At 36.8% G+C, this 25141-nt stretch overlaps 2 protein-coding genes across 2 annotated transcripts in view; one reads left to right on the top strand and one right to left on the bottom strand.

The window, feature by feature from the left end:
• itgb3a (integrin beta 3a) overlaps positions 1 to 12679 on the top strand; it is a 45034-nt gene extending 32355 nt beyond the window's left edge. The window contains exons 14-15 of the mRNA XM_088906351.1: positions 4869 to 5035; positions 8511 to 12679. Of these exons, the coding sequence (XP_088762477.1) occupies positions 4869 to 5035; positions 8511 to 8582 (239 nt within the window). The 3' untranslated portion in view covers positions 8583 to 12679. The remainder of the gene's footprint in view (positions 1 to 4868; positions 5036 to 8510) is intronic.
• A 3768-nt stretch (positions 12680 to 16447) lies between these two features.
• Positions 16448 to 24494, bottom strand: LOC148814595 (uncharacterized). The gene is made up of 7 exons (XM_088906360.1): positions 24436 to 24494; positions 22214 to 22349; positions 21113 to 21223; positions 20752 to 20808; positions 18380 to 18547; positions 17586 to 17699; positions 16448 to 17258 (listed from the first exon to the last, which is right to left on the bottom strand). Exons 2-7 carry the CDS (start codon positions 22340 to 22342, stop codon positions 17223 to 17225), a joined length of 615 nt encoding a protein of 204 aa, XP_088762486.1. The 5' UTR covers positions 22343 to 22349; positions 24436 to 24494; the 3' UTR covers positions 16448 to 17222.
• Between the last annotated feature and the right edge of the window lie 647 nt (positions 24495 to 25141).

Raw genomic sequence — 25141 nt, 5'->3', positions numbered from 1 at the left:
TTTTGTTGCGGCCCCATTAAAAACAATATAGACTTTCATTAAAAACAGCTTTGAAAGTATTTAGCTCCAAAAGGGGTTACTGAAAACCACACATATCATGAGAGGAAGATGTTAAAGTACTCCTGGTTTTGAGGCAAGAGATTGAGTGAGAAGAGAGGAGGTGGAGGGGGATGATAGTGTCCTAAAAATAGTTTGTTCTTGTGTGATATTTCAGTATCTGAGCAGTACAGATTGTACAGAGTTACAGTGATGGTACTGTGTTATACATAAACATGTATGTCTCCTGGACATCCTCGTGTTTATAAAGACTAATAAGATAAAATTACTTAATTCGCCATATACAATTTCTTGTATTAGGAATTTGTCTTTTCGCGTACCCCAACTTGCTCTCCATGAGACACACAGACAGGGAGAGAAGCTTGGAGTCAGAGCGCAGGGTCAGTCATTTATATGGGCACTCCTGGAGCAGTTGGGGTTAAGGGCCTTGCTCAGGGCCCCAACGGAGTAGGATTCCTCTGCCGGCTGCGGGATACGAACCGGCAACCTTCCAGCCACAGGCACAGATCCTGAGGCACAGAGCCACCGCTCCGCCCGCCTTTATTTTTTAGAGCAGTCCTCCATGCTGATGTGTCTTTTGCTATGCAGATGACTTTCTTTGTGTGCAAGACCATGTTGCTGAAAATTAGCATTAAAAACATTGGAAGCTGAAGTTCAGATATGTACAGTACCAGTGTACTTTTGTGACCTGTACCAGATCTTTACGGTAGTGTTTCTGTATGGTAAAAATACTGTATCACCCCTTTTCATCAGGCCTTGTGTCATCCACATGGTCAAGCCTGCAGATGCTGCTAGGTTTTCATCATCCATGTTTTGCAACAATATTCTTGCAGCGTTGCTCATTGTAAGGTAGGGATTACAAGCCATGACAAAGGCATTGATTTATTTTAGGTAGACCCTTTTACGTAGGGAAAGTTGTTGTGTTAATCTGACAGTGTCTGAAAAAAAAAACACACATGATATGAGTTATTAGCTTCTCCAATAAATTTGCAAGAGTGGGCTAGAGAATATACACAAGATCTCATGATATTAATGCTTTGTATTTCTCCACAAGATAAGATCATTCAGTGTGCACACAATCCTTTCATTACTGTTCTATTGAACTGGCATTCAAAGCATTTTGACATTATCTATTCAGTGCTGATATGGAGCTCGCTCTTTTCAAAACAAGAAGTAGCTACTATAAGTACAACTGTCAAAATAGGCAGCACTATTGCTGAAATGGCTTACGATATAATTTGCTCTCTTTATAAAACAGAAGGATCGTAAGTGACACTTCAAATACTTTACACTCAGTACTCTTTTACCACAGGGCCAGAGGCTCTGTCATGAATGAGAATAAACAGCAGTGTATTCCCAAGCAATGGATTTTAAAAAGTGACCAAATCATGAAAATATTGTTATGATTAACAGTGTTTGCTCCACATGATGGTTGTGAACATTATTAATCCAGTGAGGAAATTCAGGCTAATTACTTTGCCTGATTTTGTAATAATTCCATTGTTTGTGTTTCATGCATTATGGCTCTTTTGAAATTGTAATTATTCATGCCCTATTGTGTGTGATGTCTGCTTCTCATAAATTGTAAATACAAAGCAAATTCCTGTCAGGGTAACAATGCTTTATTAGTTTTACAGCTTGTGCACTTAGTTTCATGATGACTATCAGATTTTATATGCAAGTGAAAATCTGCAATTTGTATTTACTGAAAATAATGACAAATATCAAATGAAATAAATTACTTCTTAAAGGATTGAATTACTTACCAGCGGTCAATTGGAATTAAAACTAGAATAATCGGGTTCTTTTGGCCAGGATTAGAAAGCCCAGCTTTACATTATACTGTACATCATATGATACAGTATATACCACAGGTATAATTGTAAGGCTAGTACAGTATGTCACAGTCCTTTCACTATGTTGAATTATCCACCCATCCATCCGTTTTCTAACTGTTTCTTCCAATTCAGGACTGTGGAGGAGCCCAGATCTATCCTAGCGAGCAATGGGCAAAGGGCAGGGTGCACCCTGGACAGGATGCCAGTCCGTCGCAGGGCAGACACTGACACAAACAGACATGTACAGTACACACTCACACTTAGGGCTAGTTTTCCCAGAAGCAAATTAACCTGTTTTTGGACTGTGGGAAGAGACCTAAGCGCCCAGAGGAAATCTACGATAACATGGGAAGAACATACAGCATAAACTTCATGCAGACAGCATCACAGGCCCAGAAATGAACCCAGGGGCCAACAGTGCAAGGAAGCAATGCTAATCACTGCACCACCATGCCACCCACGATGAAGTATCATAGCTGTAATATCATGTCGTGAAACTTAGTGAAAGGAGGTGTGTGTTCTAAAGTACTGCTTTCAGGACAAGAGGCTGCCTGTGCATGTGAAAATAAGAGATGTATGCAGACAACTCAAATAAATTCTGATATTTAGAGAGAATTTTGAAGCACTCAGCAAGCACATTCATGCTTTTCTGTTTCAGACAAATTCTTAAACCATCAGTCTTTATTTATAAGAGCTTTACATGTAATAAACAGTTGGTCTTGCCAGATAAACCTAATCCAGTATTAGGACCATTCTAATTAAAATAAATCAACCATATAAGACAATGCAACATACTGTATCAGTATAAATGTGTCAAATAGAATGCATAAGGTAGATTATTAACAATAGCTTTAATCTAGTTTAAAATGAGTGCATTGGTCCTTCCCATATAAAATATACAATACTTTAGAGTCCCCCATGCTTGCAAGCCCTTCTCCCCTATAATCATTTTTATTATTTTTAGAATAATATGAAACCATGCATTCTAGTTAGGATTAAGTTGGTCATTGTTTAAATAAGCCTTTGTAACTTCTAAACAGCACCTTAGAAGCAACTCTGAGCTATGAAGGATCACCTACATAATGCAGTCATACATGATAATATCTTGCCACCATAATTTTGCACAATTGAGGTTAAACATGGTTTAAAATGCAAAGCATCACAGAAGCACACATGACTCTAAGCACCATGTAGAGCACCCATTTTCTCAATTCAACCTTCAGTCTTACCTAGAAGTGGAACCATTTGCTCAGTATAATTTAATCTGATACCAGCAGGGTGACCTGTTCTGTCTGAATTCAACAACACAAAGTTTGCTTTTTGTCTTCAAACCACGCAATTTAAAGTTGCAGTACCACCTCATTTCAGAGATAAATATCTATAGTTGGGTGTCATCAACATGAAAAATGTTGAGTTTGCAGATACTGTATCTCAGTATCCCGTTTTTACAGTAGAGCTAAACGCAGATTGGAAGTAAGCCTAAAGTATTATGGTGTTTAAGAAATAGAGGAGTTTTTTAACAATGGTTGTACCATCGCACATTTACATTATTCTAGAACAATATCTAGAATAGAAGATTGGAAATAATATTTAAAGCAATAGTAACAATCATAGAAAATACTTCCTTGAATAGTTCAGCAGAGTTTGACTTTTTTTGCTAAAAAAATTCTGACTGGATAATCAATGCAAAAATTTGTTTGGTTTCAGGTACTAAGTCCCACTTTTGTTGATACTGGAGAAACACGCTTCAAAAATAGATATACAAACTGAAATTCCATTAAATGAATCATTTTTTTCATATTAAAATAACTTTAAAAATCATGTTAGAAAGAGGGTATCTAAGATCTTCAACTCTTGTTTCTTAAAGCAGTAAGAAGTAGAGATCGACATGCTTATTCTGTCTGCCAAGATAAAGTCCATGATAATCAATAACCGTGACCAAACTATCAAACACTCAAAAGCATGTACAGTGTTGCAATTTACAGCATGTGCTGACTTCATTTTGATCTATTGCTAAATAACTGTGGTTAGTTGCGTGTCTTTTTTGAATGATTATTTCTGACTGTTACAACCTGTTACAGTTCACTGTTATTATCCCAGACAAGTATGAAGCTGCTGTGCTACAGCAGAACTCATGAGGTTAACTTTTTTCATCTTGATGTGATACTGCAGGTTTCAGCAAATTTCAGATATTTAACAATTTGCTTGATTTTTCATATTTAGCCTAGTTTATCACCAATAAAAAAGTTCATGATTGGAAAGACATGCCACAGTCACACCATTTATGTAATAAAGCTTTTTTGAACTTAACTTAACTTAAAGATGGTAGATTAAATGAAATACTAATACTAAAAACTAATACATGTAGCTTAATTTAAAAGATTGCATTGCAGACTGAGTTAAAAAAATATTTGTTTCATTAATATGAGTATACTGTATAGTTAAAATACTTGTAAGCAAACCTATTACAAGTGGCCTCAGAATTCCAAATTCATTCGACACTTCTCAAAAACAAACCTCGCTTTCAGTGATCTGCAAGTCTACAGTATGCATGCTAGAGGCAAGTTTACAATCCTAAATATTTTATCCTGAGATCTTTAAAGTAAAATTAAAACATAATAAAGGAGATACATAGGCAGTGCTACAGTATATACTATTATCATATTGCTAAATGCCACATGAATACATTTCAATAAAATGTTTCCTTTTTATGTAGTGGAGTTTATACAAGACAATTGCCTAAAAGCAAAAGAGACGTCCTATTCTGTGGTCGTCTCTACTAAACTATGTAAAATCATGAAGTTAACCAAAATTTTTACATCTATTTAGCGCTACGTACGGCTATGTAAGGGAATATGAGAGAAATGAATAACCTTCTACAGAAGAACCATGACTCGGAGCCTATGAAGTTTTCATAACCCAGTTTGTAGGCACTGAACCAGGTTATTGACAAGTCTGAATGGTATTTTCCAGACTGCCCCCCAGGTGCTGACATCCTGGTAGTGCTACTGTCTGTGGCTGGTGCCATTCTCTTCATTGGCCTGGCTGCTCTGCTGATTTGGAAACTCCTGGTCACCATTCATGATCGCCGCGAGTTTGCCAAGTTTGAAGAGGAGCGCGCCCGTGCCAAATGGGATACGGTAAGGCAGCTGCTGACTTTGAAGTCCGAAAAGAAAATAAATTAAAAAGAGGATGCTAATCAAATGCTTTCTTCTTCAGGTCTAAAGCTTACAATAGATCTGATACTTCATTTTATCATTTTCAGTTTGATGCTTGTTTTTCTCTTTTGTAATGTGTATACCCAGATACACATACTGTATATTGTATTGTTCAACATGTCATGTCATGTCATTTGCCAAACCGCTTTATACCAAACTGTGCAGGGTACACCCTGGACAGGACGCCAGTCCATCACAGGGCAAGTGCAAGCCAATCACACATGGGGACTATTTGGAGGCCACGGTAAAGGCCGAGGGGGAAATTTGGCCCGGACACTGGGATAACTCCCTACTCTTATTGAGAAATGCCCGGGGGTCTTTAATGACCACTGAGAGTCAGGGCCTCAGTTTAGCCTCTCATCCGAACAACGGTATTGTTCAACAATTTAAAAAGAAACATGGTCAGAGAGGTTGATGGACAGCCCAGTATTTATTCCCATAATCCCTAGAGCCATATATATTTTTGTGTACCTGAACTATCTCCTATTTTACAGATATTGATGATTGTACAGCTGGGGTGGATTTGTGTGATAACTGATATTCAGATTAGTGTACTCGCCTATTAATATGTTGGCTTGAACATACTGATACTTTCTTCTAAATACAATAACGTTTTTTTTAGTATTGTGTTTCCTAATATTTAAGGAGCATCAAGACATGCTATATGATATGATTTTAATGACTGATTTTAAAGACCGTAAATCAGACTGGAAAGTAACTCCAATAACAGAATGCAACTAAAGGTCTTGGATATCTGGAATAGTGGATGATTAAGAATTAAGCATTTTCATGGGCTATATTCTACAAACATGTCCTGTAAGAAACCAGAATAATGATCAGCTTTATAAACAGTGAGAAAAATAAAATAATTCAGTCCTCCTCTAAACTAGAAGCTCCTGCAATCGCTCCTCCTGAGTAATAAATTGTGAAGCTTTGAACTGTCTGGCTGATGCATCTTGAACATGCTGCAACCAATATAATCTCGAGTCATGAGAGGCCGACAGACACAGTGTTGCAATTGTTCAATCAAAACATATTAAATACGAATTAAGGATTGGAGCCCCAGAGCCACTGCCACCACCTTTAGTCTCTCTGTACAGGTTGTGTCAAAACCTTTACAATATTTAGACGTAACTGTGTTAAGAGAAACCATTTAATGTGCAAATAAGTTGATTTATAACAGAGTATTATAAAACTTTCCTAGTTAACACACTGGGCTGCCCTAACCCTCTAATACTGTTGTAAACTATAAAAGAGAAGGGGAGAATCTGTTCATGGATCCAAGGATATTAATTGACAGCATTCTTGTCTCACCCCAGACTTTGTACATGGTATTTCCAAATCTATTACCATACAACATACAGTATACCGTGTATAATAAAAACTGAAAAGTCTGTCTTAGAATATTTGGATAATTTATAATGTTATAGTAGTACTGTAAGTACAATTGTGGATGCAGTTGTGCAAATGAAAATTTGTCGTGGCATGCGTTTTAACAGTCACCAGGTTATTGCACATACACCAAAACAAACATTGTAACACATCATCTTCCTTTGGGTGCAAATACAAGTCAATTTTAATGACACCCAATTGGCATGACTGTAAAAGACTTGACTATTTCTACACAAAACCACAAAATGAGCGCTCTTAGCAGATATACGGAAACCAATCTAGCTTTCTCTAATTCCTCCTCGCATAGATAAGCCTTTCTAATCTATTCTTTGAAAGCCGTCTTATGTTTTTCTTCTGGTATCCATGTTCTTTTAGCCGGTAGTAAGAATCCTTGGCACTTAATCAAGGTTTGGCATCTGTGTTTGTTTGCTGCCACCTTCTGGCCAAAACTTTTACACATTGAACCATCCATCCATCTCAACATGCGCAAGGCAGGATACACCCTGGATGGAACACCCATCCTTTGCAGGACACAAAGGAACACTGACACTGTATACACACTCACCCATGGCCGATTTTCCCAGAAGCTACTTAACCTACCAGTATGTCTTTGGGCTGTGGGAGGAAACCAGAGCACCTGAAGGAAACCCACACAAAAATTATCATTATAATAGTTCCTTACACTTATATAGCACTTTTCTGGACACTCCACTCAAAGCACTTTACAAGTAATGGGGACCTCCTCCACCTCCACCAACGTGCGACCCCCCCGGATGATGCGACAGCCGCCATAGTGCGTCAGTATACACTCCAGCTATCAGTGTGGAGGAGAGCACAGTGATGAAGCCAGTTCATAGATGGGGTTTATTAGGAGACCATGATTGTTAAAGGCTAATGGGAAATTTGGCCAGTACACTGGGGTAACACCCCTACTCTTTTCAAGAAATGTCCGGGGATTTTTAATGACCACAGTTTTATGTCTCATCCTAAGTGTACTGTTCCCATCGCTATACTGGGACATTAGGAACCACACAGTGTTAAAATCTTATGTTCTATTTGATGAAAGTGAAACCCATTTGGTGACGTACTACAGAAACACTGAAAAAAACTATTGTATTTGTTACTTTTTTATTTGTTACAACATTAAATTATTTCTCTTGACTTAACCTGATCAAACTAAAACTTAGACTCTGCAGGTGTACAACCATAAGCCAAATAAATTGGCTTTGTTCTTCATAAAACCAGTACACAACTTATCCAAAGATCAGGAAGTTTAAGAAACCAATGGAATTTCCTCCTACAGTGTATTAAGAACAGAAGAAAAAATGTCTCATTTCCTTTTATATGTTATTTGCTAATAGGCTTATTTTGAAGCAGGTCAGGATATCCCAATCAGATCATTCTTACGTCATTTCTCCTGCACTGAGTTTTACTTGAATTAGACAGCCTCTTAACAAACAATTGAAATACTCTTCACTCATACATTATAGTGACAAAAAACACTATAGCTTGGTCTAGATATATCAGACGATTCAAAGAATAAATTTGTTCTGCTTTGATGTTGGCACTGTCCCCACTGTTAACTTTACCAGGAAGAAAGAGAATGAGAGTCAATCTCCTGAATTCCCTCACACACCAGCTTTCCAACTACTTGTCTGCATGCAGCTTGCCAAAACTTCAGAGAGTCGTGGGGGAGCCAGAGCCTATCCTGGCAAGCAGCTGACGCAAGACTGGTTATGCCCTGGATGGGATGCCAGTCCATCACAGGGCACACACAGACACAGACATGTAAACCATGGCCAATTTCCCCAGAAGCCAATTACCTACCAGTTTGTCATTGGACTCTGGAAGTAAACCCATACACACATGAGAAGAACATACAAACTCCATGCAATCAGCACTCCAGGTCGGGATCTGAGCCCAGGACCCCAGCAATGCTAACCACTGTGCTTCCCACGTTGCCCACTCAGCAATTCCAGTAAAATAACCCTTTGTTTTGTTCTAGGCAAACAACCCCTTGTACAAAGGAGCGACCTCCACCTTCACGAACGTGACATACCGAGGCAATGCAGAGTGAGACCAGGGCAGCTGATAAGAAATCATCGAAACTCAGGAGCCTGCAAGCTTGGAGCCAATAGAGGCACAGGGTTTGAAGAATGTAATTTGAGACTATGAGCTGTTACAGTTCATCTGGTTGTTTGAATTTTGCTAGATTCCATCTTCTGTTAAGTGTAAAATAATTTGTTGTTTTTTTTCCCCGTTGTATACTTATAGAAGATTGGGGCTAGGCAATCACAAGCTTGGGCAGTGCAAATGTATTAATATTAAGTTGAGGATCTATTTCAATTTTAATGTAGCACTTCAAAATGCAACTGAAGTCTAGTCCAGATCTCTGTATCGTTGGAATGAGTTGGCATTAATGATGCATTGTTTCCCCTTGTAACACTTTTTCCCAATCATGTTTAGTTTCAGTCTAACAGTCAGAACTGAGATACAAGAACAAGACATGTTCATTTCCTATGAGTCAGTGGTTAAAAAGTGAACACTTCTTAAGTGGGGGTAAATGTACTGTTAAAATGACCTATTTAATTCTTTCCAACTTTAAAAAAATCCAGAAGTTCCCAAATAAAATCTAAAACTTATATGTTTGGTAGAGTGTGTATGATACACAGTAGTAAAGAGCATACAAATAGTTTTTTTTCTTGTTCTAAGATAGCTTAGAAATTGGAACAATCAATGTTTCCTGTATCATATATCTACTGTACATTATACATACCGGTATAATGTTTATACATACTGTACTGTATATACCATTCCTTTTGTGAACTTCCGGGCTACCACAGGCAGTAGGTGAAAACATTTATCTCCTTTAACTTCAGCTTTTCACAGGCAATACCTGAAATGCCCTTAGCCTCTTAGGTAGATGCCAAAGAAATATATTAAACAGTTGCATTCTGAATTAGGATTCACTGTAGGCTGTCATTACTCGAGTTTAGATTCTCCAGACAGTGCCAAATAAATGCATCTTGCTGTGTTGTAATGAAATATAGTGTACTATATGCCTCTCTCTCAAACACAGTTTTTATTTTTAAAATCAACTTCTTATGACAAGGAGGGATGACGACAACCAAGTAACTTTTCACTCAAGCTCTTCTAAATCATAATCGTTGTCGATGTCAGTTCTGATTCATATATTATAAGCAAACTCCTCTTTTTGATTTTCAGCACACGCATCCCTCCTCCAACCCATCTCCATTTTTGTGGCCGTTTTTTGGCCTCCTCCTCTCTCTGCATGGGAGTTCTAGATTCCTCATCCTATGACCAGGGGGCTGGCCATCAACCAAACAGGGTAGCCAAATCTCACCATGCCTAAGTATGCAATTAACATCCTGAAACACATCTACCTGTAATTCATAGGTGCCTTTATTCCTCATGAACTACTAATTTGATGTTGGCCTGCAGCAGATGGGCAGTTTATCAGGTGCCCTGGAGTTTACAAATACAGCAGAAAGAGCCATGCACACAATTCCCTTCCAAAGACAAAATGAAGAGGCTCAAGTAAAATATAATTTAGTAGTTTAGTCCAATTTCTGACTGCCTGATACTGGGACTACAATTTGAAATCTTATTTACACAAAAAACTATAAGTGAGTATCTTGGTCCAAATATAAAACACCATTTCAAAAATTTCACTTAATAATTTTGTATGAAAGCTGCATGACACACAAGTGTTGCTTTCTTTAATGTTTTATAACAAAATTAAAATGTATTGGTTATTTTTAACATTTGTAGTGATTTCTGGTGAAAGCAAAACTGTGTCTCCAGATCATGCACATTACCTAATGTTACCTTTTTGCTTGTTAAATTTAGCTTTTGTTACTCAGCATTTCACTTTAGAAGGCTAGTTGGATTTGCTTTTAACAGAGAAAGTGTGAATTTAGTGTCTGGCATACAGACCTTGAGAATTGTTTTTTTGGTTACCTTTATTTAATAAATCTTATCTGGACACTGTGAAAACCAAATGAGGTTTTCAATAGGCAGCCTTTGTGTAGTCTCTTTGTTCATGCTGTCTAAAAAACGGGTTTACTGTCTGAGCTCATCCTTGTAGAGTATAAGGAGGCACATTGTTGTAGAAGAAAATAGTTGTTGACTTTGTATTCATTTATCAGCTTGTTTTTACTATGGTTTTATATTAAGCAGTGGAAAACTGTAAAGCTGTTGCTTTAGTTTTGATCATAGTATCATCTGATGGTTTGGTAACAGGTAATTGACTTGTACATTGACTTGTAGTAGGAGATTAGTCAGACATAATGCATTTGTTTTTCAGAAATTCAATTTGTATCAATTATACTGTATATTAGTTGAATTCAAAGGACAAGGTCAGATTCGAAGGTCAATTTCAACACATAGTCCAGTCACATTTATTTTTTATTATGAATCTTATCATTTGAGTTAAGGTGGAAATACAGCTAAACCAAATTAAGCAAGCCTGAAGTGGAATTTAACCAGGACACCAGGGTTAAGCTTCCACCAAAAACCAAAGAAACTAAACTTATTGGAGTTTGCAGGCCTCATTTACCAAAAGAACAAAGTAGTTATTTTCTAAGGTGCATCAAATAAGTACGGTACAGTATTGATGTTGCTTAGCTGTTTGTGTGAGTATGGTAATCGCTTCTTTATTTTGGTATGAAGGCTTTTTAGCAGATTATTACATGAAATATAACACTTCCCGTTCCCTCAGAGAAAATGTTGAACGGCTTAATGTTTTAGAGATGTTTTAAGATTTCTGTCATTCATCAGGGAACTTCAAAGTGGACAATGAAAACAAGAGATAAAGTATTAAGCAGAAAAAAATAATCTAGCACTTCATAAAACCTTGTCATGTAAAAACATGGTGATCCCCCATATACTGTGTGAGTGTAACAGTCCAGTTTTGTTTCCTTTCGTTCTGAGGTGTTTTAGCACAAGCTTGTTGATTGGGGTTTAGGCTGAAGAATGTTATGTAATCTTGCATCTTCTCAGAGCATTTACTGTAACTGTTGAAAAACAAAGCACAGCATTATGCTCATGAAAAGGCATAGTTTTCTTTTGAACATTATTTTCATGTGGTTTTTATAGCATATGAGGAAGTTCTCTTTGGGTCTGAGAAATGCTTTGTAGAATAGAAATATTTATTGTATTTTTCTTGGGGCTATGAATGATTACTGAACTTTTAAAAACATTTTAAATAAAGCCCTGTTACTGAAATAATGGCATAGCAAATTAAAATCTCGAAGCGACATTTGGTGCTGCTAATCCTTAACATTTATGATATAGGAGAATTATATGAAAAGGAAATATTGATATTTTCTTTTGAGAATAGATGAAACTCTATGAGCCAGATGACACATATACAGTACGCATACACACTGGATATATAGTTATTGTATTTTTATTAGTCTTTATGTTTCTAATTTAATGGGATTCAGTCATACATCTATCAGTCATAAACAAAAAAAAAACCATTCAACTTGAAAAGGGATTTCAGGTTGAAAGTCTGTGCATGAGAGTACAAAAACTCACTTTCATTTTACATTTAAGTATTTTCATGTGGTATATTTTAAATGAAACATTCTGAAATATCTATTTTTCAGTTTAGGTATACAGCAAATTGTCATTATAACCATAACAAGCAATAAACATGCTACTGCATTAGTTTAGATGAACTCCTAAACAGAAATAGTTACCACTGGATGCAAGAGCTGTTTTCTAAATTTGTATTTCCTATTAAAGAGAACACAAGCATCAGGTTACAATGACATTTGTTCTTTTGTAATCTTCTAGTGTTCTTATGTAACCAATCAGATGGTTGTACAGTATATTAAAAAGGGATTTAGCTGTCAGGGTACAGTACAGTATACCAAAATATTCTACATCCCTCCCCTGTTCTTTAGGACACAAACCTTATGTGACTTACAGTACGTGATCTGAATTTGATTTGAAGCAGTAGAAACATTGCCTATCGAATATTGTTTGTCAAATTTGCTCTTGTCTATTTCTCATTTTCTGTTCTATGTGGTCTGTACTATTGCCATTACTTGTTGTAATTGATTATTTGCAATTGTATATGCTTTGTTATAAACATAGGTCTCAAATTATTTCTCAAGACTGAATGTAATAAAACATGGCACAATCTATTGTTTCAGCCTGTTTTTTATCACCAATGTACTCTACAGTACACACATATATATATGCAATATGTATACTACAGTACTGTATATAGCCTATGTACATACAATATAACATGTACAGTATCTATATTGCATTGGATCCCCTTATGTCAAAAGTCACCTGGTAGTCTGGGAAATGGTTTCAAAACAAACATGTACTGTATATGTAAATGCAGAAAACAGCAATAAATTAACATAAACATTTACATCTTAAAGAAAGGCTAAGATTAGGTTTCATAACCTAATTTTCTATTAGGATTTTTAAATTAGTTTTTAAAAAACCCTTTCAAAGTTGAAAAGTTGTTGTTACAACTTCTTATTACTACACAACTCACTAAATGTTATAAGCAAATGTTCCTTTTTAAACTGGGATAGCTATGTTTAGTATTTCCAGCCATGTTATTAAGTAAAGAATGGTTTAACCTGATGTACTGCATGTTGTGAATATTATGATGTACAAACAATGTAAATGATGTAATGCTACTATTTGTGTTGCATGAATAAGTATATAAATAGAGATTCTAAAATACAGAATAATAATACAGTATAATAATTGAAATGAATTAAATAATTGATTTTGGTTACAGGTAACCAGTACCTTCCATCTATTTTCTAACCACTTCTTCCAATTAAAGGTCACGGGAGAGCCAGAGCCAATCCCATCAAGCACTGGGCACAAGGTAGGATACACCCTGGACACAAAGACACAGCCACATTCACACATAATCCGAGCACCAGGAGGAAACCCATGCAAAACAGCAAAAACATAACATGTCCATGCTCCAGTGCTGCAAGACCACAATGCTAATCACTGTACCACCATGCTACCCTGTAACCAGTAGCAAGCTAAGCAAAGACACCTGATCGTTTTCAGTTTATTTCTGGAATGATGGCTCCCTCTGCTGTTTTTTATTGTTATGGCAGATGCCTATATCCCCTTTATAATGAAACAAAAAATGTTTTTAGCAAAACAGCAAAATTAAAGGCAAACTGCTGATCTTTGTTTATAAAGTATGCATTGCAAACCAGGATTTAGAGATTAAGAGGAATAATTTATCATTTTTGATCTTTTAAATTAATAAAACAATTCTACTAAAACTAAAGAGCAAATGTTTCTGAAGTGATAAGTAGGTTACAGTCGTGGAAAAAATAGTAGTCATTCAAAACTGGTTAAATACATCTGAGAACTATTTTAGTGACATTTTTAGTGAAATATAACTTACTATGCAGTATTTTCCCTGTACATGACAAATTAAGTTGTATTTTGGAGAATTTTAGGGGTGATTTACATACTATCAGGATGGAAGTCCGGTTGTGAGCAATATACTTTAATTATTCCTTTTTATTTAATACTGTTCTTACTCTTACAGCATGTTCTGTGTGTGCATCACACAAAGTCTGCAGAGACTACAAAGTCTAGGTAGGTAGGGCAGGAAGGAGTCATTTTGTTTTTGTGAGGGCAACTTGCCCTTTGAGTTAAGATGGGACTTGGGGAAAAAAAAAACATTTCCTCATTCTACTGACTCTACATAAACATTTGGAAGTAGTAACTAGCAAGAAGGCTTCAAACAGCACCCAGGGAAGCAAAAGCCACATCAGGATCAAGAAGACTCAGAGCCAAAGGGCATTTATCACCACAAAGGGATATAGAGAAAAAGGCAGCATAGAAATACATACTGTAGGTAGAAGCAGTCAAAGTCAAACCAGTCAGACACTGGTGACCTTTTGTGGTCAGTCTAGGACTACTCCTGCCTACCTGAATAAGGATAATGATGCATCTAACCTGTATTACAGTGAGTCTTTGTGACCTACTGTAGGGCCCAGTGGTGAGTGAGGCCAGGATCACAGGCTGGGTAGGAAAATAAGGCCAAAATAAGAATACGCAAATGACAAGCAATAACAAAGTATGACACTGCAAGAGAACCAGGGGGCTAAACAAAGCTCTGAGCCAAAAGAAAGAATGTCAGGAGGTATCTGAGCATCTTTGAGGGGGGGGAGGGGGAAGGCCAGCTCTGACTGCAGAAGGTGAGTTGAACCCATGTGGGAGAGTACTCTGGCAGTCATGTCTGAGAGCTGGGCTATCAGCCATGGAGTCTGGTTCAAAACTGAAGCACTCAAGAAAAACTTTAAATGCAAAAAAAAACTTAATGGGTGAACAGAGCTTCCCAGCGGTGCTACCATTAACATGCACTCAAGAAAAAGTCTTTGAATTACTTAAAACTGCAACAGACCCAGCCTGGCAAAGTGAAAGAAAGGCTTTATCATTTGCATTTTCAGGTCTTACAAAACAACAAATGGAAAGCACAAAAAAAACCGCAGGTATGACTGCCACTTAGCCATTCTACCAAAGGCTGTGCTCACCCTTATATAGGAAACACAAACTTTATTACACCCATGTGAGAATGTGTAGGCTGTCACCACTAATCTAATCAATTATCTAATTATCACTCGGTGTTTAGGACTTTCTGGATCCTGCAGAGTGGCAGAAACGTTTGATTGAACAACAGACACTGGCCAGTTTATAAAGCAGTTTGTATCATAAAGATCCAATTGTGTAAAACCTTTTTGTGTTTATCATTCATCCTTCCTTATATGACTCAATAATGGATCCTAAACACAAAACAATAGTGCAGAACATATGGTTTTCGTTCATATGTAACTATTCTGACAATTTTACATGATCATTTCTTGAAAACATGTCGATCTGAGTCCAAACTGAATGTAAAACACAGCTGCTATAATCAAAACCCTATAAGACAGACAGGTTAAGGGCTCTAACATTTAATTGGAATGCTGTCCTGGGTGGAGCATTGTTTTGGTGCCCTTCAGCAAAGTGCATACTTTTCATTGCTTCAGTAGAATGCCCAGCCATGATAAGATGCACAAATGCAAATCATTTTTCTTTAAAATATTAACCAAAACTATTAACTTACTGTAGTTAAAAGTGCAGCAACATAAGTGTGTACAGTATATTGCCCATGTGCAGTTTATATAAATATTAGTTAAAAGTTAAAAAATTACAAAGTATTATATGTATATACAGTACGTATTGTGATGCCACATAGGGCAGCCCACAACAGGGGCACACGTTCTAGGCAGGCCCCGAGCACAGACACACCACGCCACACACTTTAAAAATAAAGCTTTTTGTATTTAATATAATTTACAGTAGCCAAAAATAGGCCTCTTCCAGCTGAACACTGGGACAATGTAAACAGCCTTGTATTGTGAAAAATAGGGTTCTTCCAGAGAAACGAAAATAAACACCCCTGAGCTGTGGCAGATAAAAGCTCTTCCAGATTCTAGCTGGGAATACTCCATTCTGGGGAAAGTAGCAGCCTAAGGCTCTTCCAGCTGCCTAACTGAGAAATACTGCAGCAGGTGAAGATCTCACACTGGAAAACATAGGTAGCCTTCAGATACAGTAGGTGACAGATGCATCCTTTCCAGGGCAGATGGTGGAGCCATCCAGCACCATTTATCCTTAGTCTTGTCATGTTCAACACCTTCTTCATTTCTGCTCGGAGTTCTATTTATCCTGTCTGGAGAAGGTTGAGCAGCTGATCCTGCTCCACTGATTACTGGACCTCTCAAATCGCCTGGGATCTGTGCTCTGCCATCTTGGGCAGGTGGAAGATAAGAAAACAAACAGAAAAAACAGAGGCATAGTCATGCCTTACAATGCACATTATCTATCACAGTATATATGCTATTCAAATAAAAACACTTGATATTTTATTTAATTTTTTATTGAAATTTAAAATTCATATACTGTAACAGATCAATATAAAAGTATATGAAAAAGTAAGAATACAATACAATTTAACACTTTCTTTTACAAACGTATTCTGCTATTATGCCTCTTGTCATATCTCTGTTCTCTTTTTTTTGTGTTTGCACAATACCCTACTTTGGTATGGTGTGTAACAACATGATAGCCAATGACAAGCCACATTTCTGGTAAGCATCTCACACTTCCACTGAGCTTTTCCTCTGACTGGAATGTTCAAAGGTAATATGTATGGGGGTTTATATTATTATAATTACTTGGCATCTAACTTCTTTCACCCAGTAAAGTGATTGGTTTTAAGATTTTGGCATTCACATTTTGATTAAGGATGTGTGTACATCTTTTGCAATTCTATAAAATGTAACTTTATTGGAAGAGGTAAATACTTTTGCAAGGCAAATTAGGAGTTTACTGCTTCCTAGTATCTGCTAGATATTATTTCAAATATTTAATGTTATTTAATGTAATCTTTTCTTGACAATTTAATGTCACAATATAGCACTGGGTTGAATATAGCAATTTTAGTTGTGAGATATTTGTGTTTCGTGGTTAAAGGCACAAGGTAAAATTTTTGGTCTTACAGTACACTTGTAGCGTCAGCATAAGACAGCATGCACTCTTTTATTGTCTTGTGTCCTTTTGTGTGTTTCTTATTAATCTAGGTTACAGGATAAATACATACAGCATAGATAGATTTAAAATATTGATATTTATCATTTTATTCTGAAGGAAGATTGTGCATTCTGATAACAGCCTGTTAAAAGAAAGAGAGGAAAGAGATTGTTAATCATGTTAGAAAATATATAAAAACAAGAAAATCCTATATAATATGGTACTGTTGTCATAAATACCAATGATAAATGCAGTACTATTATTTGTAGCATTAATAACGACACAGTTTTTTTTTTTATGGAGGTATTAAACATGATACTGTACTGCTGCTTCAGTTTTAACTTCTAATGATGCTACAGTACTGTACATCTACTATATCTAATTATTGGAAATAATGCTAACAATACTTGTTGCAATAAATACTCGTAATAGTAATAATAAAAATGACGATTAATAAAAATATAGTGACCTGTGTCTTAGTGGAGCGCAGTGCAGCACCAGCAAAGGCTGATATTACAATAAGAAGAATTCCAGCAACAACAGAATGAACCATAAACATGGCCTCCGTAATTATTATCTGACCCTGAAAGAGATCAAGAGAGATGAAGTACACAACATACACACTGATGAATTAACAAATCTATAGTACATTAAACACTATCGCAAACAAGAGAAACAATGCAACATCTTTCAGAATTTTCACGAGAAACCAACTATCGAGAAAGTTGAAAAGCTGAAAAAGTAAAAACTATGAAAATAAGATGGACAAAAACTAAGGAAAACCCACATCAGACAAAAAGAGTGCTATCAAAGCTCAAATTTCTTAACAACCATAATCTTAACGCAGGTTTTCCCCCATTTAAATGCCCGCTTGACTACCAAATTCATACACTTTCTCTTTTCTTCAATGCAATGCAATGGAATCATCTGGTCCAGCTGTTTTGTAGCACACTCTGATACTTATTTTCTTGTGAAATTAGATTTCATTGGCACAGAACACATTAGTACAGAGTCTCTATTTTGGTCTTACAACTCTTATGTAATTGAAACCCATTGTGTTAGTTTTCCTTGGCCATTTATTTTTTTATTTCCAAATACATTCTCATAAACGTTTCCTTGCACAAGCCAATTTGAACTGACTCAAATATAATACTGGGAGAAATTACATTAAAATTAAGTTTAAAACCAATTGACAAAAATGATCTATATATATTAAAATATTATTATAGTTATTGTTGATATTACAATAGGAAACAGACTCACTAGGTGAATTTTCATCCAACGATCAACTTCTGGGTCAATTTCCGTTGAGTTGAAGTAAAAATAATCATTGTAGTGTAAAACTTGAGATACTATGGAGGTGATGTAAACAAAGAAATTCACTGCTCCTCCTAGAATCGACACAATGCTCACAGAAAGGCAAGCTGTCACCTAGGAAGAAAGTTAAAGGGAGTGAAAGAGGTTATACACTTGGACTGACAAAACACTATATACTAGGACTTTAGCAACTGACTCTGGGAAAGGTTATATAGTACAAAACAAACATGATTTCACATAGTGAATACAACAGGATACTTTACTATAATGTATAATTTATTGTAACACTTTAAGATTAAGAAAGCATGTTTGGATAAGCAAAATACACTACAGTTCTCGGACAGACAAATGCTCAGGACTTAAAATATATGTATTCTGTAAGCTCCCCCTAGTGTGCTCTACTATTATTAAAGCTTTGACTGTTAGGAATACAGCTTACTCTGGGTGAGAAGAAATCAAGCTAGTCATTTTCAGTTAACATTTATCAGAATCTTCAAAAATCATGACACCTCAAGGTAATCTATAAATGAAATCAAACCTTAAGTATCATAGTAGCTAATGAGACATACTTAACCACTGCCACTGTGTCAGGCATTAAATATCACTGATACTGTATGTGATATACATCCCTGGCCAAACAGCATCTGCTGTCTAGTTTAAAATGTTAGAAACAGGGCAAATGGAATGGACAGAACTTTACGGAACAGACTAAGGACTGGGAAGGTTAGGAACATCAGGATTGGTCTGGCCTCAGCCACATTTATCCCCCAGTAATAGTACAGCACAGTCACTGCTTTAATAGGAGGCTTCATGTACATACTGTAGGTCCTCCACACCATGCACTTGAGAGTGTCAAAAATGTATGGTTAACTATTTCTGGTGAGATTAATTATTCATATATATTTATAAAAAGATACATGAAAATTGTTTAGTCATATTCAGTAGTATTTTTAGAATGTAGGCTTAACTGAGGGACAACAACTACAACTACATTTGGTAAATATGATCATAATAGCTTTGTCAAAAAAAAACAACTGTAGGAAAATACGGCTTTGCATATAAATTCCAAAACATTTTTGGTTCCATTTTCTTATCTAGGGAACATTATGTGGAAGTAGCAACAGTATAAGATCACAGAAACATTTCCTAGATGTAGGAGAATATGCCCATATTTTACTAATAACAAAAAAAATAGTAACTGGGGTGTTCATCTCCAGTAAATGACTCAACTGTCAGGCACAATGCGCCGTTTGTAGATTTGTATGACATAAAGTTCCTTCCAGAGTAGCAGATTCCTTACTAGACAACTAAGAAGCTTGTTTTAATTTGGCTAAGGATTATTGGGACAAATCCTAAATCTCTAGTGAAACTATTTTGAGCATGATTTTGAGCACAAGTAAAGGAAAACCACATCAATCCATTGAAAGAACCCTGTCTGCTCTGAAAAATGGAGGAATGGAATTCACATACTGTATAAATGTCTCATATGCACACTTTCTCAAGTATATGTACAGGAAAGAGGTAATCGCTCCTCTGCTGCAGACAACCACTCAACAAAGTAAAACAAGAAGCATTATTAAGATCACAGCCCATGTCCCTAGATTTTATCCTAACAACTTGCCAAACTTGCTACAGTAACTTGCCAGTATTAAAACTCCTGATCCCTCTGCTATGTTACAAGTGTGAACAATTCAGCTTTCTGAAGTAGATAAAACACAAGAGCAAAAGAAGAGATACTGTAGAAAGAGGACCCTGAGAAAGGGATCCCATAAGCAAAGACAAAACTTGTTTTCCATCAGGAGTAATACCTATCCTAGAGCAATACCTAATACTGTACCTATTCCATCAGGAGCAATACCTATCCTGCAATGCAGCAGGATTATGTTATTGTGTTGTTATGCTATTACAGTATCAGAGCGAAAGGTTTACAGTCTAAGTTGTTTATGCCATACAGTATATGCTGTATACTACTTTGTATATTTTACCAACTGCAGCAATTGAAACTGACTATGCTTTTGCCTACACAGAAGAACAACATTCTTGTATTTCATGTGGGTAGTTTAATTGCTTTCCTAAACAAGATTATAATAATTGTATGTGAGCAAATAAATTGAGATTGATGGAGCTAATCCATACAACTGAGAGTTTATTGAGTTGCTTCTAGTTTTTGATGTGCCTTTTGATTACTTCATGTTGTGCTGTTCCCATGTTACAAAGGAGTATTAATGGTGTTCAAAAGGGGAAAAAAGTAAACAGAAAGACAAACAAACATATGGAAAATCATGTTGACAGACTTTGTTACTTTTTAACTCACTCACCAGTTTTTTGGAGGGCTTGTTCTCGCAGAAGATGCAGAGAAGACCTGCAGTGATATACTAAAGAAAACCATTGAATGAGACAAAGGAAATCCGCATAAGCACCATTGCACAGTGTGAGAAAAACATACACAAGGAGAGGCAAATTACCAACATTCAGACAGACAGTACCGACACACATGGTGTATAGTTCAGACATACTCTGATGCATAAAATGGTGTGCACATTCTTTAGAGACTGTACATCTTCTCTTTTTAATGAACAAAATAAAAATAACAGGATAGCAGGCAAACATTTTACAATGCTGTTGAGACAGAATAGTAGAATGCAAAAGTTCGGTATAGTACCACAAAGAAAGACAGACCATGATACCCATCCAGAAAGTACTGAAGCTGTTGGTGGAGTTTTCAGTCATGTCCATTTTCATAGGAATACCAAGAACAAAGTGTCCACAACCCAGGAATAAGACAACAATCTAAGAGAAAGACAAGAGGGATTAATTCAGTACAGTAAATATATTAAATATGGATTGTAGTCAGAGACACATACAGTAACTTAATTGGGACATGTACTGTACACGAGTCTGTGTGGACCTGAAGGCAGTGAACAAAACTGTAATACCAGACAAGTACCTCCCCACAGTGGAAGAGCTCACCTCACAGTTCTCCGGTTCCACTGTATTCACAAAACTGGACCTTTGACAGGGCTACCTCCAGAATTCTCTCCACCCTGACAGCCGAAACTTGACTGCTGTTGTCACACACATCGGTGTTTTCTGCTACACAAGGGTGCCCTTTGGATTGAACCAGCACCCCAGCTGTTTTCAGAAATTGATGTCCACTATCTTCACCGGAATCCCTGGGGTGGTCTTCTACCTCGATGACATTGTGGTTCATGGCCCAACCCTTGCCAGCCATGATGAGTGCCTCCACAGGGTGTTCAAGGTGCATCACCACCACTACCTCACCCTCAACGGAAAGAAGTGTGTGTTTGCCATTGACACAATTGAGATTGTGGGTTTTTGCCTTATACCTGCTGGCCTCACCCCATTGCAGTCCAACATCGAGGCCCTTCAGCGCATCCCAGAGCCTACCACACCAGCTCAGGTCGCCTCCTTCCTTGGGATGACTGCCTACTATCTCCGGTTTCTGCCACACTACTCAGCCACTACAGCCTCACTACGTCATCTACTGCAGAAGGATGCCCCTTGGGTTTGGACGCCTGCCTGCTCTGAAGCCATCCACCTCCTGAAGGCCCAGCTCACCTCATTGCCTGTCCTAGCACACTTTGGCCTCTCCAGCCCCACCTTCGTCACCTGCGATGACATGCATTCATCCTAAAAGGAGCAGTCTTAAATACCATTGCCACTGAATGTTGTATGCAAGGATAATCCGGTTTTAACATTTTAGATTTGTAAGAATCAACAGTTGTTTTTGGTTTATTCCAGCCCCCCACCACCTCTCACCCCTATGCTCTTAGGCTCTCCTTTGATGAAACGATGCAATGGTTTGGTTCGACCAACCACAGTGGTCTGCGGCTCTCCATTTCTCCTGGCTTGAGTCGAGGGTGATGCTGCAGGAGCTGGGACTTCCATGCCTACACTGAAAAAAGTATTGAAACAAGTATAGACAAACCGAATGGATACTTTTCAGCCCCACAGCACACTAGCCCTGCATTCTAATGAAACTAAGGTCATCAGAATCATATTGTATCAGTGCAGTGCAGAGACTATGTGAAAGACTGGGCACAACAACAGTGATGGAGAATATACCTATCGATGGGTGTCAATATGAGACACACTTGTACAAAGAATCATATCGCAAGTCCTTTATACAAAAGTATCGTCACATGCAGTAAATATACGCCCAAAAAAATTCTTAGACCAACAGACAGATTTAAAATGTAGAAATAACATTTACAGATCATTTTTATTCAGCAGAATATTGCCCTTTTCTAACATCACTTTAACATTAATTCAAACAGTTGTAACACTTAACAATGACATTCAGCATTGGCAAATGTTCAAAAATGTATAATCACATTTCATAAACACAAAACAGTCACTTCCACTGTCTCTTTGGCCATATTTAATCATTCTTATAAACATGATGAAAAAAATACTAGAACAGAAAAAAAATGACTGTTCTCCTGTCTCCAGAGCTATTAAATGGTACATCTCAGAGATCCTCTGAAAAATTAGCAATATTATCCGTTATTTTATTAGCACATATATGTGAACAAAAGCTTTTTGTTTTTTTGAACTTCCACATCTTTCACAATAGGAAAGATGGACATCGCTGCTGACAAATGTTACACAAATGCTAATAAAGTTCCTTCTCAAATTGTCAAGATGAATCTCTACAAATAATGTCCAAAGAACAAAATCAGTATGTGCAGCAGTTCATCCTCTCTCTTAACCAAGCAAGACGTGAAATAAATCAGAGAGAGAGATAGACAGATGGCTAGATACAGTAGATTCTGAAAAACCTGTTTTCAGAAGGACAACAGAGACTTGTGGAATAACAGCCATAACAATTGAGACAGAAATGGAGAAAGAAAGATTAAAAGTGTAAAACAGGTTTTTACAGTGTAAAGTTTTGTTACTGTATTAATTAATTACTGGGTGGCATGCTGGTGCAGAGGTTAGCATTGTTGCCTTACAGTACCGGAGCTACTGTATGAGTTTAATTCCTGGTGTGTGCTGGCAGTATTAAAAGTTAGAAAATGGATGGATGCATAATTAAAGTATAATTGCATTAATACCTGCAAAAAACTACCATACTACTACTACTGAATTAAAAGAATCACAGCAGATAAAGAATTGTAGTGAACATATGCTAAAATAGAATATTCATATGGCAATAGAGACTAGTAAAACAGTGATTTAGAAAGAAAATATACAGTAATAAGTATATAAAAATGTGCAATTTCTAATATGAGCTGTTGCAGAAGTAAAGTAAAACTGTTATAGTATGGTCCCATGGTAGGAATATACATTTTTAAAAGAACTACAAATTAAAGGAAAATCGTCCTTTATCAACAGATCTGCAAAAAGCAGTTGCATACAGTGAACATGCCATGCAGATGACCTACTATAACAAAAGCATTTTATGTTCTGACTAACTTAGAAAAAAACATATTGTCAGAATTCAGAACTTGGTTTTATGCCCAGACTGTTGGTGAAATGCGCAGGCAGCATCTAAAGCTTGGCTTTTTAGAATTTTATAAGAGTTTGGCTTCCTGCCTGGGCAGTCTTTGATGTGCCCACAGTCACTCTGATAGATTACAAAAATAAAAAAAATTGCAATACTCCTCTTTACAATAACTAGATGATACTGCTACAAGAGCAGACAAGTGAGAAGGGGGTTAATAGTATAGTACAGATTTTGGCTGGCGTAACTAAGCATTACAGCACATAAACACTGCACACTGAACAATGGACAGAAAGGAAGTTAATAAATCACAGCACAGATTAATCTGCCAAAAGACTGGACATATTGGCTGAGGGAAAAAGAGAGCAAAAGAGACACACAATCACATTTAGAATTACACAATAGAATACACCAAACCATAAGCACAATTTCACACATTTTCATCGTCACTCATTACTGGTAGATTTTTTTCAGTGAGAAAATGTAGGTAATCTAAGAGAATAAGAAGGAGACAGACAAATAGACTCCCACTGACCTGCTTTCCCTGAAGAAGTACAACAGATTAGGAAAACAGTGATACTATTCAACTCGGGGAGGGAAAAGAGAGAGAGAAAAAGGGGTGGGGATTAGGGAGGATATTATAGAGGGGGAGGGAATGAGAGAGGGTCTATGGTCAACATTTTAAATTTCGTAACACACAAGGGAAGGAGAGGGGGAAGGGAGGGAGGTAATGGGAGAGACTAAAGGAGAGGAAACAGTTCATTCTAGAATGTATAAATTAAAATTTCAGTGAAGGATACCGAAAATCAAGGCAGTACAGTACTGTATGTTTTTTTTCCAAAAGAAACACTGATTTTTTTCAACAATAGACTAAAAGTAAAAGTTTTATCCCAATGTCCTAAAAGACTCTGACAAGACACCAGTGCATGTTTCTAGACATGACAAAAGTGATGGATTTTTACTTCTCGGTATACAGGTACAGTATATGATATAGAACACTATGGGAATATATAATCTAAGCTGATAATATAGTGTAGGTGACTATGCTACCTAGTATTTACAAAGGGTATTAGGACCCTTCTTCCCTTGCCACTAGAACCTCTAAATATCTCCTAGAATCACCGGTGCATACACAGACCAGCAACAGATGCCAGAATTGTTTAAGTGTCCTTTTTATTTCCTAGTGATTTCAACATTTACAACATTTATTGAAATAGAAAAATAACTAGAATTGTCATTGT

This window comes from Atractosteus spatula, chromosome 26 (assembly GCF_055471065.1).
Source record: "Atractosteus spatula isolate fAtrSpa1 chromosome 26, fAtrSpa1.hap1, whole genome shotgun sequence".
In the NCBI taxonomy this organism is placed as follows: Eukaryota; Metazoa; Chordata; class Actinopteri; order Semionotiformes; family Lepisosteidae; genus Atractosteus; species Atractosteus spatula.
The sequence above is the reverse complement of the archived record's forward strand: the minus strand, read 5'-3'. Positions and strand labels throughout refer to the sequence as shown.

Coding starts and splice junctions, on each gene's coding strand:
- LOC148814595 (XM_088906360.1), bottom strand. CDS start 22,342: ATGGAAGTCCCAGCTCCTGCAGCATCACCCTCGACTCAAGCCAGGAGA. Junction 18,548..20,751: donor ACAAGCCCTCCAAAAAACTG/GTGAGTGAGTTA, acceptor CTTTCTTCCTAG/GTGACAGCTTGCCTTTCTGT. Junction 17,259..17,585: donor TGCGCTCCACTAAGACACAG/GTCACTATATTT, acceptor TTCTTTTAACAG/GCTGTTATCAGAATGCACAA.